We start from the raw sequence: 15,393 nt of genomic DNA, 5'->3' as shown, positions 1-15,393 counted from the left end.
CTAGGTTTCTTCAAACAATTTTAGAATATTTTATGTGTTAAATCATTTAAAGCAAGACACCACAGATTCAGTTTTAATCAATCATTTTTAGATTTTTGGATAAACTGCATCTATAACATGTATACTCTTAACCTGTAGTAATAAAAATACTAAAACTTAAGAGAAATGCTTATTTCACTGTTCTTTTTGTCCACTTGTTTGTCCCACAGATGCTCGATCGGATTGAGATCTGCGGAATTTGGAGGCCAAGTCAACACCTTGAACTCTTTGTCATGTTCCTCAAACCGTTCCTGAACAGTTTCTGCAGTGTGTCAGGGAGCATCATCCTGCTGAAAGAGGCCACTGCCATTAGGGAATACCGTTGCCATGAAGAGGTGTAACTCAGTCTGCAGCAGAGCTCAGGTAGGTGGTACGTGTCAAAATAGCATCTACATGAAGGCCAGGACCCGAGGTTTCCCAGCAGAACATTGCCCAGACCATCACACTTCCTCTGCCAGCTTGCCTTCTTCCCACAGTGCATCCTGGTGCCATCTCTTCTCCAGGTAAGTGACACACACACACACACCCGGCCGTCCACATGATGTAAAAGAAAACGTGATTCATCAGACCAGGCCACCTTCTTCCATTACTCCATGGTCCAGTTCTGATGCTCACGTGTCCATTGTAGGAGCTTTGGGTGGTGGACAGGGTCAGCATGGGCTCTCTGACCGCTCTGCAGCTACGCAGCTCCATACGCAGCACGCTGCACTGTGTGTTCTGACTCCTTTCTATCAGAGCAGCTTTAACTTTTCAGCAGTTTGTGCTACAGTAGCTCTTCTGTGGGATCGAACCAGACGGACCTTCACTCCCCACGTGCATCAGTGAGCCTTGGGAGCCCGTGATCCTGTCGCTGGGTCACCGGTTGTCCTTCCTTGGACCACTTTTGGTAGGTACTAACCACTGCACACCGGGAACACCTCACAAGACCTGCTGTTCTGGAGATGCTCTGACCCAGTCGTCTAGACATCAGAGTTTGGTCCTTGTGAAAGTCACTCAGATTCTTACGCTTGCCCATTTTTCCTGCTTCCAACACATCAACTTCGAGAACTGACTGGTCACTTGCTGCTTAATAAATCCCTCACCTTTACAGGTGCTACTGTAACGAGATAATCAACGTTACTCACTTCAGATCTCAGTGGGTTTAATGTTACGGCTGATCAGGGTGTGTGTGTGTGTGTGTGTGTGTGTGTATGGATGTTATTTTGATATACATGTCGATTTACTTTTTTAAAAAAAAACTTATAAACCACACTAGAATTAAAAATGTTCTTTTTTCCCCCCTATATTAGGAATCAGTAATCATTCACAGTTCTACAGGTTCATATCTATCCCCGTTTAGAAGGATGTTATTACAGAGCAATTTCCCAAAATGTTAAATACTGTTGAATAAATATTGAACATATTTTTTAAAATAACAATGCATGATTTCTTGATTAAACAATAAAGATTTTCCAACAAACTCTGCCATAAATGTTTTGCTTTTCAGAAACCTCATTTGTATAAATAAACATACATTTTAAAATACATTAAAATATAAATAAAAACTTGGTGAAGATCGATGGATATCTTTTTTTTTTCTCCTGTAGTGTCTCACCTTGAAACAGCAACTAAGCTTCAGGCAACAATCTTTTTAAATTTACACTTTGTTGACGTGGCTAGTTAATTAATTATTTTTCTTCATTTCTAATTAAAGTGTCTAATGTCTTAAAATGCTCACTTTATTAAGTCTTATTTAAGACATGAAAAGTTTTAGTTGTGTGAGTTAATTATGAGGAAATGAGGAAAACATGCAATAAGTTTCACAAAGCTGGAGAAGAAATTTAATAATATTAGTGTTTAAGGGGAAGTTTAGTAACAAAATCATCTATAAAATTTAAAGAGAATAAAGAATAAACAAGAATAAAAAGTGAGATAAAAGTTCAGATTTATAGAGACAGTCAGAAATATTATTATGATTGTTTAGTTAATATTATTAATATTATTATTTTATTATTATTATGTATATCAGTATACATGCACTATATGGCCAAAAGTATGTGGACATCACATTCCAGAACCAGGGGCATTAATATGGATTTATGAAATCTGTACAAACTTTTACGCACAAATGTTTAAATATATATATTTCAGTTTAACGCTCTTATGCTTGTTTATATTTAATTGGAAATCGATGCGGAATGATTAATCGATATCACATTATCAGAGTTTGGGGGGAAAAAACAAACAAACTACTGAACAGTCAGCTGTAATTTCAACTCCAGTGACACGTCTTATTTTTATTGTTTTACTTCTAGAACAGCAACCGTGTAACTTATCAATCAATAAACCGATAACCCGATAACCCCGGTCACTGGACAGCGGAGTGGATTTGTGTTTACACAGGGGGAAGGCCGGTGTGATATATTCGGCAGTAGGGTTCGATCAGGTGACGGATGGTGTCCAAGACGTCTGTGCGCACGGTGGGAGTCAGCGCTCCGAACAGCCCCAGCACGCTGAAGCAGAGCGCGACAGCAGCACAGGCTCCCTTCCTTATATTTCTCTTACAGCTCTCAGTCACGCTTTTAATAAATAAAGAGCAGAATGGAGTTAGTGAGCACAGGATGAGACAAAAAAATATATATTAAACTAAATATAACTCACGTTTCGGACACATAAAGTGCTGCTTGTTCCTCCAGAGCTTCTGCGTTCTCTTCCTCCTCTTTCTGTTCCTCCTCGTCAGGGTTCATCTAGTTCATCAGCAGAACATTAAGTAAGGAATAAACCACTGGGTGTGGTGCTGTTACAGGAAAATAATCAGTGGCATGGTGGTGCGGACTGAAGTGGAGTTACAGTTAGAGTTAGAGTCATAACAGCACATTCTCTCATCAAGTGTTTATTCCTCTTATACCACCGTGAGTTATTAAAGCTGCACTTTTTATCCATTTATAGTTACAGTTAACGTTCTGGAACGCCCACGAAACAATCGCAAGGTTTAAACAGTCGTTCCCTCACCAGCTTCTCTTTTTTCTCTCTCTTGAAGTTAATAAGAAAAAAAAAAGAAGAAGCAGCTCATCATGTTACTGTGAAACCGTAAAAAAGAAGCGTAAACTCCTCTTAAAGTTACAGCTTTACCTCTGACTGCTGCAAAGCGCTGAAACCGGAGACTCCTTCCACAAATAAGGAGCTAAATAAACATCTCCTTGGTCTAAGAAAACGTCACCATATCAATGATTTATTCAAATCTGTTCTTTATTATTAGTTGCGCTGTTACTATAGAAACAACAACAAATATATATATATTTTTTTAAATTTTCCAGCTTTCGTAGGTTAACGTGGTCTGATTGTAAACCTAAACGCTTCCGTTACGAACAGCGAACAAGCGATGATCGGAGCTCTACCTGATCCTTGGACAGAATTCCGAGCTCTTCCCCGAGTGAAACGGAGTGCTCAGGAGCGAGCTCCAGCGTCGTATCCACGTTCATGAAGCTCCCTTCACCGCTACTGTTCGATAAATATATAAAAACGTGTGGATTTACTCTGGTATCGTTCATGTGATTTCACAGAATAATTCAAAAGTACAGAAAACTGACATACACTAACGCCAAAGCCAACTGGTCTTCCAAATCCTTTAGCTTCTCCTTCATGTCCTGGATAATAAAACACACATTTTATTATTTTTACGGTTAAAAAAATAAAAAGAAAGAAAACCTAACGTCATAGATGAGGTCAGCAGTGTACCTGGTTAATGGTGATGTACTCTGACACTGAGTCTTTGAGCTGCTCGATGACAAAATCCCTCTGAGAGAAAAGCGATTATTCTACAACTTAGAAGAAGTTATATTTTATTCTAATCTCTGTTCACGAGCATAAAGCCTGTTTACTCCGAACTCACTCAGAATAAAAGTCCGAGGTCGGCTCTTAAACTCCGTCATGAAGCGTTTATTTTAAATCTAACACTGTGATGAAGTCTTCAGTTAAAGGGCTTTGTGGATAAATGAAGCTGTAAATGTGTTAAAGTCTTTCAGAGATGGAACTACTTTCTCCGAGGGAAGAATCTGGGAGTCGTGCGTCTCTGATGGCGTATGGATTCCACAAAACCTTCAGGAAAGTGTAAAGTAACCGGAACTACTTTTTACTGCATCGTTCCAGTGTTGGAAAGTTGGATGAAAGTCCAATAAGAACAGATCTGGGAAGATTTTCTCTCACATCTGTTTCATCTTCACGTCTTTATTGTTACAGGTTTGAATTTGTGTTTTATAGTCGCGTATTTTATTTTAAACGTTTCATACGGCTTTTAGATTTCTATTATCAGTGATGTTATAGTTTTTATTTGTTCTCTAGTTGCAGGAAAACGAGTATAAATTCCTGATCTACACACACAGGAGAAAGAGAGTCGAACTTTAATAAAGATCAGCTGCTTATTTACAGTGAATTTGAATTAAATCATTGTGAATTAATTAAAGTAAATATTATTATTATTAAAGTTACCTGATTTATGAGTTCATCTTTTTGTTCCAGATGAAGCCGGTTCTCCTCTAGCTGTTGCTAGAACATAAAACACGTAAATTTATTTGACTAAATATGTAATAGCGTGTGTGTGTGTGTGTGTGTGTGTGTGTGTGTGTGTGTGTGTGTAACACGGTGTGTGTTGCTGTTATAGTAAAATAATCAACGCCGTGGTGATGTGATGAAGCCGAAGTGATGAAGTACATGTTTTATTCCTCTTACACCACAGCTAATTTGCTAACGATTACAATTTTTTTTTGTTCTTTATAAATGAAAAGAACGTCACATTGCAATTTTTATCCGTTTATAGTTACAGTTAATGTTGTGGAATGACCTCAAAACACATTAACACAAGCCGTCACGTTACAGAGAAACCGTAAAAGCGTAAACTTCTCTTTCCAGAGGAAGATGTCAGAGAACTTAAAGATACAGCTTTACATCTGACTGTAAAAACAAAGCGTTAAAACTGGAGACTCCTTCCCGAAATGTTAAACAAACACCTTCAGGCTAATTAGAATCCAGAACTGAACGGGGCTGTGATTAATGTATCACCTGTAAAGCTCTGAGGACGCAGCTGAGCTTGGTGACCTCCGTCTCCTGCTGCTCTCTCTCCAGGAGAAAACTCGACGTCTGTAACGAAAGATCACAATCTCACTAAATTAACCGATTAAATGAAATCAAGCTGAAAAGAGAGAAGAGAGAGGAGAGAAGAGAAGCTGCTCTGACCTGCACGTACCTCACTAGAAAGTGCTTCTACCTGCTGCCTGAGCGTTTCGTTTTCCTTTACCTGTCACAAGTCCACAACAATAAACTATGATCTGTTGGACTAAGCACAAAGCTGAGTGAGATATTTACAGGATAAAGTCTGTCCTCTGTACGCACGAGCTCTTTGCGGCTGGCTTCGATCTCCTCACAGATCTGATCTTTCTCTGTCTTCGCAGCTCGAATGTCCTCCAGTTCATTCACAAGCGGCTGCACATGCTGAATCGACTGCTTCATGCTTCACAAACACACATTCGCACGTTCATCACTAGCAGGAAGTGTCGGAAACACTGAAGCGTACCGCTATCGCTGACGGGAAGACTTTATCCCGGCGGCCATTTTACAAACATCCGGTTTCCTGAGTGTTAAATCACACGACTTTTTTTAACATCTTTACACCACGGCGCTGATAAATTCTGGATTCTGATTGGTCGAAAGGTGTTGATCAATTTTCTATAACAGTAGCGCAGGTTTATTTACAGTTAATCTAATATGTTATGGTTTCTATAGTAACGGCTCATTCACAGGGACTCGTGTACTGTAGCGGACGCTCTGCTAATAATAAACAAATTTAAAAAATCATTAATTAAGTTTTCTTAAAGTAATGAGATGTTTGTTTAACATTGATGGAAGGAGTCTCCAGTGTCAGCGCTTTGTAACAGTCAGAGGTAAAGCTGTAAGTTTTCCGACATCTTCAGGACAGAGGAGTTTACGCTTCTTTGCGGTTTCTCGATAACATGCGTAAGCTGCGTATTTATTTATTTATTTATTTATTTATTATCCAGGTGAGATGTTGTGTATGAGAGTTCGCTCCTCTACGCTACGTATCTGTGACGTCTGCTACCTTCTGATCTGGTTCTTCAGCTCGCTGTTCTCGGTCCTGAGGAGCGCGTTGCTGTCCTCTGCCATTTCGACGGCTTTCTGCAGGTCGGTGTATAACGTCCTCAGGCAGCTGTTGGAGTGCAGGAGCTCAGCTTTATCCGTTCCCTCGTCCGAATCCCTGCGCAACCGGAAAACGATCCGTTTACACGAGACATGATTCTGTTTCCTTTAGTGTCTGTATAACTAAACCGGAATGTTTTAAACACTCACTCATCCTGCTGTTCCTCGGGAATGTAGACAGAATCATACTCTTCCACAAACTGCATCTTCTTCTAACACCAGAACACCATCTTAACACAATAATACAACCATACGTAGCAGCATTCCGTACACTTCAGCATTCCGTACACTTCAGCATTCCGTAACACTTCAGCGTTCCGTAACACTTCAGCATTATTCCATACGCTTCAGCATTCCGTACACTTCAGTATTCCGTACAACTTCAGCATTATTCCATACACTTCAGCATTATTCCATACACTTCAGCATTCCGTACACTTCAGTATTATTCCATACACTTCAGCATTCCGTACACTTCAGTATTATTCCGTACACTTCAGTATTATTCCATACACTTCAGCATTCCATACACACTTCAGCATTATTCCATACACTTCAGTATTCCTCACACTTCAGCATCCTGTATATTTAATACTTTATAAAGAAGTACAATTTATTAATTTCCTTTTTTCTTAGCATTAAAAGGTAAAGAGTAAAGAACACTTACCAGAACACTACATGATGAATATTAAAGTGAAATAAACACAGAAATGTCCTGAATATTAAACTGTACGGAATGCTGAAGTGTACTGAATAATAAAGTCAATAAAATATTGAAGTGAAATAATAAAAAGTACATAATATTTATGTGTTTACACTTTTCCCGGCTAATTAACGCAGGCTAATTTTAAATTAGCTTGCTAGTTACCTAGCCTGAGAGCTAACGACGACAGACTCGTAAAAAACACATTTCATAAAGTATTTCTGAAAGATTAAATATGAAGGAAACATATAACTAAAGTCATTTAAAGTCTCTGCTAAACAAACATTCAGCTGGATAGTTTTTTTTTTTCTCTCATTTCTTACCGTTTTGTTTATTTGCTAACTGCTAAAGATAAAATGCTAATCTGAGCAGCTCGCGCCTTTTTTCTGTTATTATCACGCGCCGAGTGAATCTTTTCAAACGACTCTTTGAAGTGTACCGACTCTACTGAATCATCAGTATAGATGATTCGTTTATTGTTATTGTTAACTCTTTTTAAATTAATAAATAACATATTCTAATATTTAATAAACAAATAAATAAATAATATATTACACTCTATACGTAAGCCTGTAGAAATCAGTGAATTGGTATATTGAACTAAATGAATCGAATGACAAAAAGAATCATTTTCCACATGACTCAGTTGGGAATCAAACTCATTACGGATAATCTGCGTGATTAATTTGATATCAATCATATCTCACACCTAATATACACTTTAATTATAGTTTAAACTTCACATTTTCAGTTTATTTCCTTCAGTAGAAGATGAGATGGGTGTAAAAAATATGAGCATGCATAAACTGCATATGATTCACACACCAGATAATTAGCTATAACTTCTTTTTCTTTAGATATTGATCCTTTTTTAACATTCAGAGGATAAATTTATTTGAAAACTGTGTAATAAATTAAATTAGATGTCAGTTCAATGCCATTAGCAGGCTATTCATCTAAATATTTCCCCCCAAAATGTAACTAACTGTATTTGATAACTAGGAAATGATGATTTTTATATTTTTCTACTTTTCTATATCTGTCACATCAAAAACTTTATTATAACTCAGGTTTAGTAATTTTTTATTTAGTATCCTGACATGCTGCAAATTGTCCAAAAAAAAGGAAGTATATATATATATATATATACAGTTCTGTGCAAAAGTCTTAGTCACATGTAAAGAAATGCTGTAGAGTAAAGACGCCTTCAAAAATAATTAAATTAAATGTTTCTACATTATAAAAATCCTATAAAGAGCAGTAAACAGTAATAAATGAAACAAAGTCAGTATTTAATGTGACGATCCTTCACTTTAAATAAATAAAGCAGTATCTGAGGTGCAGTGTGTGCAGTTTTATAAGGAAATGAGCTGGAAGTGTTACTGAGCATCTTGCAGAAGCAGCCACAGTTCTTCTGGAGACTTTGACTGTCGACTCGCTTCTTATTTCTGCAGCGAAACCCAGCAGCCTTCATTATGTTTTTATCTGAAAAGTGTCTCTTATGGAATCTGCTGCTTTCTTTACTGACATACAAACATTTTTCTGTAACGTTTCATTTTGTGCTGGAAAACTAATGATTGGAATCTAAAATGTTTTTGTACTGAATCAATAATGTAGAAGTCAGAAAATAAACATCTATAACCAAGTTTGTACTAAAAAAAAAACAGGGTGCCAAGACTTTTGCGCAGCACTGTATATGCATGTATAGCTGAACAGCTGAGGTGCTTGTATGTAAGAAAAAAATCATGCTTTGTCTTGACCTTTAAATTTTTTTTCTTAAATATTTGTCCCATGACAAATTCACCTCATCATCTGCTCCTGGTTAAGACGCCTGCACTGACGACACAAATACAGAACTTCATTCCTTCTTCAGTTCCCAGCGACGTCCTGAAGCCTCGTCAGTGTCACTGACTCTGATCTGCGAACAGGTGAGTTACAGGCAGGTGAGAATTATTTTTTTAATGTGTTCATGTAAAGCATTTAAAGCTTAATAGGTCAAAAAATATGAAATGTACATTATGTATTACTACTTTTTAAAGATGTAAACTCAGTCCTGCCGTTTTATTATTCTGTTTTAATAACATACATTATATTGTGTTGTTTAACGTTACACAGCTCTCAACAAGTGCTCAGTGTGATTGTGCAATTTTTATACAACATATCAGTTTTTAAATAAATCACATAAGTAAATAATAAATAGACAAATAAGTCTCACTAGGTTATGCACACAATTCTGCCTTAGCTAGTTGTTTAATCTTGCAATATTGTTTTTAGTACACTGATGACATCATACTTTATTTTTGTGCTGACTTCCTGAAAGATTTTAACTTACATTGTAAATATAGAAATATTTATATAGAAATATAGAAATATCTTAATCTTAAGTAAGGTCTTTGGGAAAATCTGAGAACAAAATTAAAACTTTTGATCAGCTGATGGTTTTATATGAGGTTGTATAATTCTAAAAAAATATTTTAGTTATTTTTGTAATATTTAATAAGCCTTGATTTTGATTTTGCAGTATTTGTGATACTCATCTCACATTTATTAGAATTTAAATAGAAATTCTATTTTCAGAATTGGACATGAGTCTCAGTAGGACTTTCCTGCCTAATAATAAATGTAATTAAATTAAATTGAATTACATTAAATTAAATTAAGTGAAAATTCCCCGAATCATCAGAGCACAATAGTTATTGTTAGGCAGCACAATAGGAAGTTTTACACCACTATGTGACCACATGACGACTCATGCATTATAACTGCTAACGACACATTCGTTACCGTCTCACAGACAGTCGCACCGTCTCCACCATGAAGCCGGTGGCTGTGTTGGTGTTTTCGCTGACGCTGGTCATCTCAGTGTCGTCGCAGGTCTTCCACTGGGGTCCGTGTCCGACGCCGATGGTCCAGCCAAACTTTGACCTGAACAGGGTTTGGAGAAACTTTTCTGCCGTTTATTTCTCAGATCTCACTCAGGTCCTGGAACTGGATTTATCTTTTCTGTCTTGTTTTCATGCAGTACCTGGGAAAGTGGTACGAAATCGAGAAGCTTCCAGCAACCTATGAGAAAGGAACGTGCATCGAGACCAGCTACTCTCTCAGACCTGACAAGACCATCAGAGTCGTTTACGTTCGGACACGGTGAGAGATTCATACTGAAATTATCTGAGTGTTAGTATTAGAAATGGATGAATGAGATCTAACTCCATTATAAATATTTGTTATATTGTTTACAGGAAGGGGAAAGTGAGGACCGCTGAGGGAACGGCCATCGTACAGAACCAGAGAGAACCGGCTAAACTCGGAGTCAGTTTCTCATACTGTGAGTGTTTAAAGCTGCAATAGTTGATTCCTTGCTTGTACAAATAACCTGCAAGATCTGTAGAACCTGATAAAAAGGAATGCATTAATCCACTATCTCAGCAAAAGTGTATTAAGTTGCTGAGAAAACCTGCTTGGAAAACTGTCTTCTGGCCCGGAACGCTTGTTTGTGTTTGTTTACGCCTCCTGTTAGTCATTTTACACAGACACAACGTGCTTTGTGAATGTAGGCAGGAATCATTCAAATGATAAACCCACCTAACTTTAGAGTCCTAATCGTGGAAGAAAAAAGACTAATCTCACCTAATGCACCTTTAATCACGCTGCAGGTTCGTAATGTGATGGAGGGAAACTCTGTGACGCTAAACGCAGGCGTGTTAATGTTCCACACGAGTGACGGTAACATTTAAAATCCAAGAAATCTAGAAATTATGGATGAACTCTTCTCAGTGAGTCAGAATAATCCACTCAGCTCACTAATGAGAGTCGACTCATTACCAGCTGTCGGTGTTTTCCTCTCTAAAACTCAAACTGTTAAGAAACTAAAACAATGTTGTGTTTATCAGCGAGAATCCGCTAATAAATTTAAAGTGTTTAGAAGTTAATATAATGAAATTTCTGTAATCTAATAGAACTGCAGCTGGTGCTAATGAAGTAATCTGATTATTGAGTGACTCATGTAGAGATGGAGTCCTGCATTCCTGTTATTTTTAACAAGATTACTTAAATACATGTAAATTATTGCCAAAATCAGAGTTTTATTGCAGTTATTAGATTTTTGCAGACTTATAGACTTATTTGTTTTGGTAAAACATATTTCCCTAAAAATCTTCCTACATTTGGTGTCACTTTCATGGTGAATTTACTTTCTACTGCAAAAGAAACAACAAGCTCACTTTTGAGAGAATTTCTTTCTTTCTTTCTTTCTTTCTTTCTTTCTTTCTGTGCTACCTAAGCACCAATCAGAATTAGCAATCTGTCAGGAAGTGAAATGACTTCTTTCCTGCTCTCAGTCTCTTTGTGAGTGAATCTGCATTTAGCCAGAATCTGTAGCTTCAGAGTGATCATTTATGTGTGGTGATGGTGAGTATTTTTTGTTTTTATTTCTTACTGTGAAAGGAAGGAGATTTAAACTGGAGATCATGAGCAAAATGAATAAATGTAAATGTAGACTGACAAAAATGACCTTTTGTTTTTATTAAAATGGATTAAAATCAATGTTTTCTACAGTGTAGAGGTGAACACAGGACCTTTCCATCTGCACTGATTTATTCACTCACTCCATTAAACACACAAACACTCTCTCTCTCTCACTCACTCACTCTGTCTCTCTCTCTCTCTCTCTCTCGATCACTTGATCTGATCTCTCTCTCTCTCTCTCACTCACTCACTCTGTCTCTCTCTCTCTCTCTCTCTCGATCACTTGATCTGATCTCTCTCTCTTTTTCTCTCCCTCTCTTGCTTTCTCACTCACTCGCTTGATCTGATCTCTCTCTCTCTCTCTCTCTCTCAAGTCAAAGTCAGAGTCAGCAGGTTGCTTTATTGGTGTGATAAATATTAACATTGTATTGCTGAAGCTTGGACACAGACTTTGGGAACAAATTAGAGACAAACTACAGAAATAACTCTCCTTCTCTCTTTCTCCCTCTCTCTCCCTCTCCCTCTCTTTCTCCCTCTCTCTCTCTCCCTCTCTCTCTCTCTCTCCCTCTCTCTCTCTTTCCCTCTCTCTCGCTCTCCCTCCCTCCCTCCCTCTCTCTCCCACTCTCTCTGTGTGTTAGTCACTCCGTACAGCCCGTACTGGGTTTTATCCACCGATTACGACTCCGTGGCGCTGCTGTACTCCTGCACCGACGTTCTCCGGCTCTTTCACGCCGATTACGCCTGGATTCTGTCCCGCAGCCGCTCTCTCCCACCGGAGACCGTGTACCACGCCAAGGAGGTCTTCTCTCGGGACAACATCGACGTCAGTCGAATGGTTCCTACCGATCAGCACGGCTGTGAGGGCGGGGCTTAAACTACCACCACCATGTCCTTTTAATTTACATATACAAATATACGGATGAATATCTTCTTAGCATAAATTATAATTTAATAATAAACGGAGATGGAAAGTGCTCACAATGACTTAATTTTTTTTCATAATATCAGCTGTACTTGTTTGCTTTTTACTTTTACACCCAATCAATATTAATATGGAGCCATTATTATTATTATTATTGTTATTATTATTATTATTATTATCACTTTTAATAAAAAAGAACTTAATTAACTGGAAAAATGTGTGAATTTATGGTTATTTCATAGATTTTTATCTGAATGAAGTCTTAAGAAAAGAAAGTTTAAACAATAACCCCGCCCATAACCCCACCCACAGCCCCGCCCCTAACTCTGACCTTTGTACATTTTCATGCAAATTAATTCCTGGGAATTGTTAGTTGTGTTTGTGTAGAAATTTGACTTTTACCATTTATTTTAAAATGTAAACACCTGAGTATATTTTAATGTGGTCACTTTTTTAACTTTGATTTCTGACTTTAATTGAGTTTTTTTCTGCACTTTTGCCTTCTGTTCTTAATGCTCATGTTCCTCTTGATGGAATAAATATTTTACCAAGTTGTTTTGTTGGTGCTGTAATTCTGAATCACATCTCAACAGCGCCCCCTGTCGACCAAACGCTTTATATTTAAAAAAAAATTTTTGTTTTGTTTTTACTTCTAACTTTCTAACTCTCAGTTCTTCCATCTGCTGAATGTTTATAATTATAATGAACACGTTAGAGATCTTTATGTGCTTTCTTTAATGCTTGAGCTTAACACATGATCATAACACATAACACAAGATGTGTCTGTTTTTCCCACATAAATATTTCCTGTGTATGATATTAAAATCATAAATAACTTTATTTCTTAGTGGCTCTCAGGAAAATCTGAGTTATATGAATAAATAAACAAATAAAATAAATAAATACAAATGCACAAAATGTGTATGAGGTTGATTTTGGGGATGGAGGAGACTTTGGGGAGGAGACGCACACACACACATACACACACACACACACACACACACACACACACCATTCAGGAACACTGAACATTTCCAGCAGCTTCCAGCAGCTCAGATTAATAAACGGAAAAACACATTAAAGCAGGTAATGATTTAAAAATAATAATCATTTCTAATACAGAAAGACCAGAGAGAAGATTAAACGGGAAGATTTTTAAACTTTGAGTTTTTTTTTATTTTTTAATTTTTAATTTAAAAAAAAATCTTTGCTCTTTTATTTTATTTGATTCCCCTGTGTGTGTTTAGGGAAAGATGAAGTGGTGTGTCCTATTTTGCACTTTCTTCATGTGTTTTTTCGCGAACCATCTCAGTGGTGAGTAACTTATTATTTTTTTAATCAGAAATGATTGTATTTAGTCTTTTAATCACAATATACTTAAAAAACAGAATTCTGAATTCAAGAATAAGCTTTAATTTCACATATTTACATCATGCTGTATGTTTTTATTAACGCTGTGAGCTCAGGTTTATATTTTGAGACAAAAATATTCTTTAAAAATAAAACTTGGCACAGAACTCCTCATATTTCCTGAGTCGAGAAGCCGACATGTGAATCAACTCTTTGTGAGTTGTGTAATAGACCTCTCTCTCTCTCTCTCTCTCTCAGGGGCTCGAGTTATTCCTGAAGGAGGTAAGATTTTATTTGTACTATAGGACATCTGATTTGAACCATAAAATATTTCTCTTTTTCTTCCTTTTCTTTCCAAGCTCCTGCACAAACCCTGTCTTAAGATAAGATAATAAGATAATATAAGATAATCCTTTATAAATCTGCATTGTTACAGCAGCAGATATAAAGATATTTAAATATATATATATATATGTAAGTATAAAAAATATAAAAGAGACACACCAAGAGAACCAAGAATCATTAAATATTGAAGAGAAAATATTTCAATGGAAATCAGTGAAAAATCATCTTTCCATGAATTATAAATATTTGGACTCAATTATGTCAAAAAAACAGAGTTTCTGTTGAAAACCCAGTTCTATTAGTTCTATTGGGTTTGTAAAGCTTTGTAATGGTTATCGGTGATATTCTGTGTTTTTTCCTCACAACATAAATGAATAAAATTAATTCTTTTAGTTTCGAGTGGTATGTAAAGTGTCCTACAGGAGTTTAATGGTCTCTGATGGTCACTTGTTGTTTAAAAGTTGTGCTTTAATGGATTTTCATGGATATAATGAATGATTTGGTGACATTGCATCCACACTAAATATTTCCTGAATCTGTAACTAAGACAGGAAACACTGGAACCTTTGAACTTTTTAAATCATTAAATATTGAAGAGAAAATGTTTCAGTGGAAATCAATGAAGGCAAAGATTTATACATTTCCTTTTTTAACCGAAAAACTTCTTCATCTGTGGAATATTACTGTCATGTTTCTGTATTTTTATTCTCAGTTCCCTATGATGAGCCGCCAGCTAGACCCTACTGGCCGTACTCCACCTCTGATTTCTGGAACTACATCGAGTACTTTCGTAGTATCGGAGACTACAACCGGATCAACGAGATGGCCAGGGCCTTCTTTGCCCACCAGAACCTCGGTGACACTTTGGGATATGAAGTGGCTGAGCAGTATGAGCGCTAAACAGACAATCAGACTTCTCTCTGCATGAGGACTTACTGAATAATGACTGAATAATGACAGATATGAATAGCTTCTTTTCCTGTTTTTTTTTTAAAAGTTAATAATCAAATGTTAACCTTAAAGTTTTAAACATTAGATAGGCTTTGATGTGTGTTAATTTTAATCTATAAAATGTAAAATTATTTCTGTTATGCTTGTAACAAGTCATGTATTAAACACTATAGTCGTCTATTCTTCATAACTACATTAAATACTTGTGTTATGTACGTTAAACTCTTGTTTTTGTTGGAGTTAATCATTTTGCAGATAAAGTTGTTTATGCAAATTATTGCAAAATGAATAAATAAATACAAGTGTAAAAACTAATAAAATGCAAACAAAACAAATAAAATAAAACCAAACCAACACAAATAAAATAAATAAATAAAATTCGAGACTGTGTGCATTACACAGTTCAGACCCGTTCTCCAACAGCGCCAGT

The 15,393-nt window shown here is 36.6% G+C and overlaps 3 protein-coding genes across 5 annotated transcripts; 2 read left to right on the top strand and 1 right to left on the bottom strand.

The window, feature by feature from the left end:
* Nucleotides 1–51: 51 nt before the first annotated feature.
* Nucleotides 52–7,353, bottom strand: LOC113541175 (synaptonemal complex protein 1). 2 transcript variants are annotated; one of them, XM_026938010.3, is made up of 12 exons: nucleotides 7,255–7,353; nucleotides 6,379–6,458; nucleotides 6,131–6,286; nucleotides 5,407–5,524; nucleotides 5,261–5,311; nucleotides 5,077–5,154; nucleotides 4,507–4,563; nucleotides 3,757–3,816; nucleotides 3,613–3,665; nucleotides 3,417–3,519; nucleotides 2,680–2,765; nucleotides 52–2,597 (listed from the first exon to the last, which is right to left on the bottom strand). In XM_026938010.3, the coding sequence occupies exons 2-12, from the start codon at nucleotides 6,432–6,434 to the stop codon at nucleotides 2,414–2,416; spliced, it is 1,002 nt and encodes a 333-aa protein (XP_026793811.2). In that variant the 5' UTR covers nucleotides 6,435–6,458; nucleotides 7,255–7,353; the 3' UTR covers nucleotides 52–2,413. The 2 variants fall into 2 exon arrangements, with proteins under 2 accessions (XP_026793811.2, XP_026793814.2); XM_026938013.3 differs by lacking the exon at nucleotides 3,757–3,816.
* Nucleotides 7,354–8,751: 1,398 nt separating this feature from the next.
* On the top strand, nucleotides 8,752–13,181 carry apodb (apolipoprotein Db). Of its 2 annotated transcripts, none has more exons than XM_034298193.2 (5): nucleotides 8,752–8,859; nucleotides 9,726–9,865; nucleotides 9,954–10,075; nucleotides 10,171–10,256; nucleotides 12,034–13,181. In XM_034298193.2, exons 2-5 carry the CDS (start codon nucleotides 9,746–9,748, stop codon nucleotides 12,267–12,269), a joined length of 564 nt encoding a protein of 187 aa, XP_034154084.2. In that variant the 5' UTR covers nucleotides 8,752–8,859; nucleotides 9,726–9,745; the 3' UTR covers nucleotides 12,270–13,181. The 2 variants fall into 2 exon arrangements, with proteins under 2 accessions (XP_034154084.2, XP_053083751.1); XM_053227776.1 differs by having other exon boundaries at nucleotides 8,785–8,874.
* Nucleotides 13,182–13,288: 107 nt separating this feature from the next.
* otos (otospiralin) lies at nucleotides 13,289–15,185 on the top strand. The gene is made up of 4 exons (XM_026938017.3): nucleotides 13,289–13,403; nucleotides 13,565–13,631; nucleotides 13,926–13,949; nucleotides 14,725–15,185. The coding sequence occupies exons 2-4, from the start codon at nucleotides 13,571–13,573 to the stop codon at nucleotides 14,910–14,912; spliced, it is 273 nt and encodes a 90-aa protein (XP_026793818.2). The 5' UTR covers nucleotides 13,289–13,403; nucleotides 13,565–13,570; the 3' UTR covers nucleotides 14,913–15,185.
* Nucleotides 15,186–15,393: the final 208 nt, after the last annotated feature.

This window comes from Pangasianodon hypophthalmus, chromosome 22, assembly GCF_027358585.1.
Source record: "Pangasianodon hypophthalmus isolate fPanHyp1 chromosome 22, fPanHyp1.pri, whole genome shotgun sequence".
Taxonomy (NCBI): domain Eukaryota; kingdom Metazoa; phylum Chordata; class Actinopteri; order Siluriformes; family Pangasiidae; genus Pangasianodon; species Pangasianodon hypophthalmus.
The sequence above is the reverse complement of the archived record's forward strand: the minus strand, read 5'-3'. Positions and strand labels throughout refer to the sequence as shown.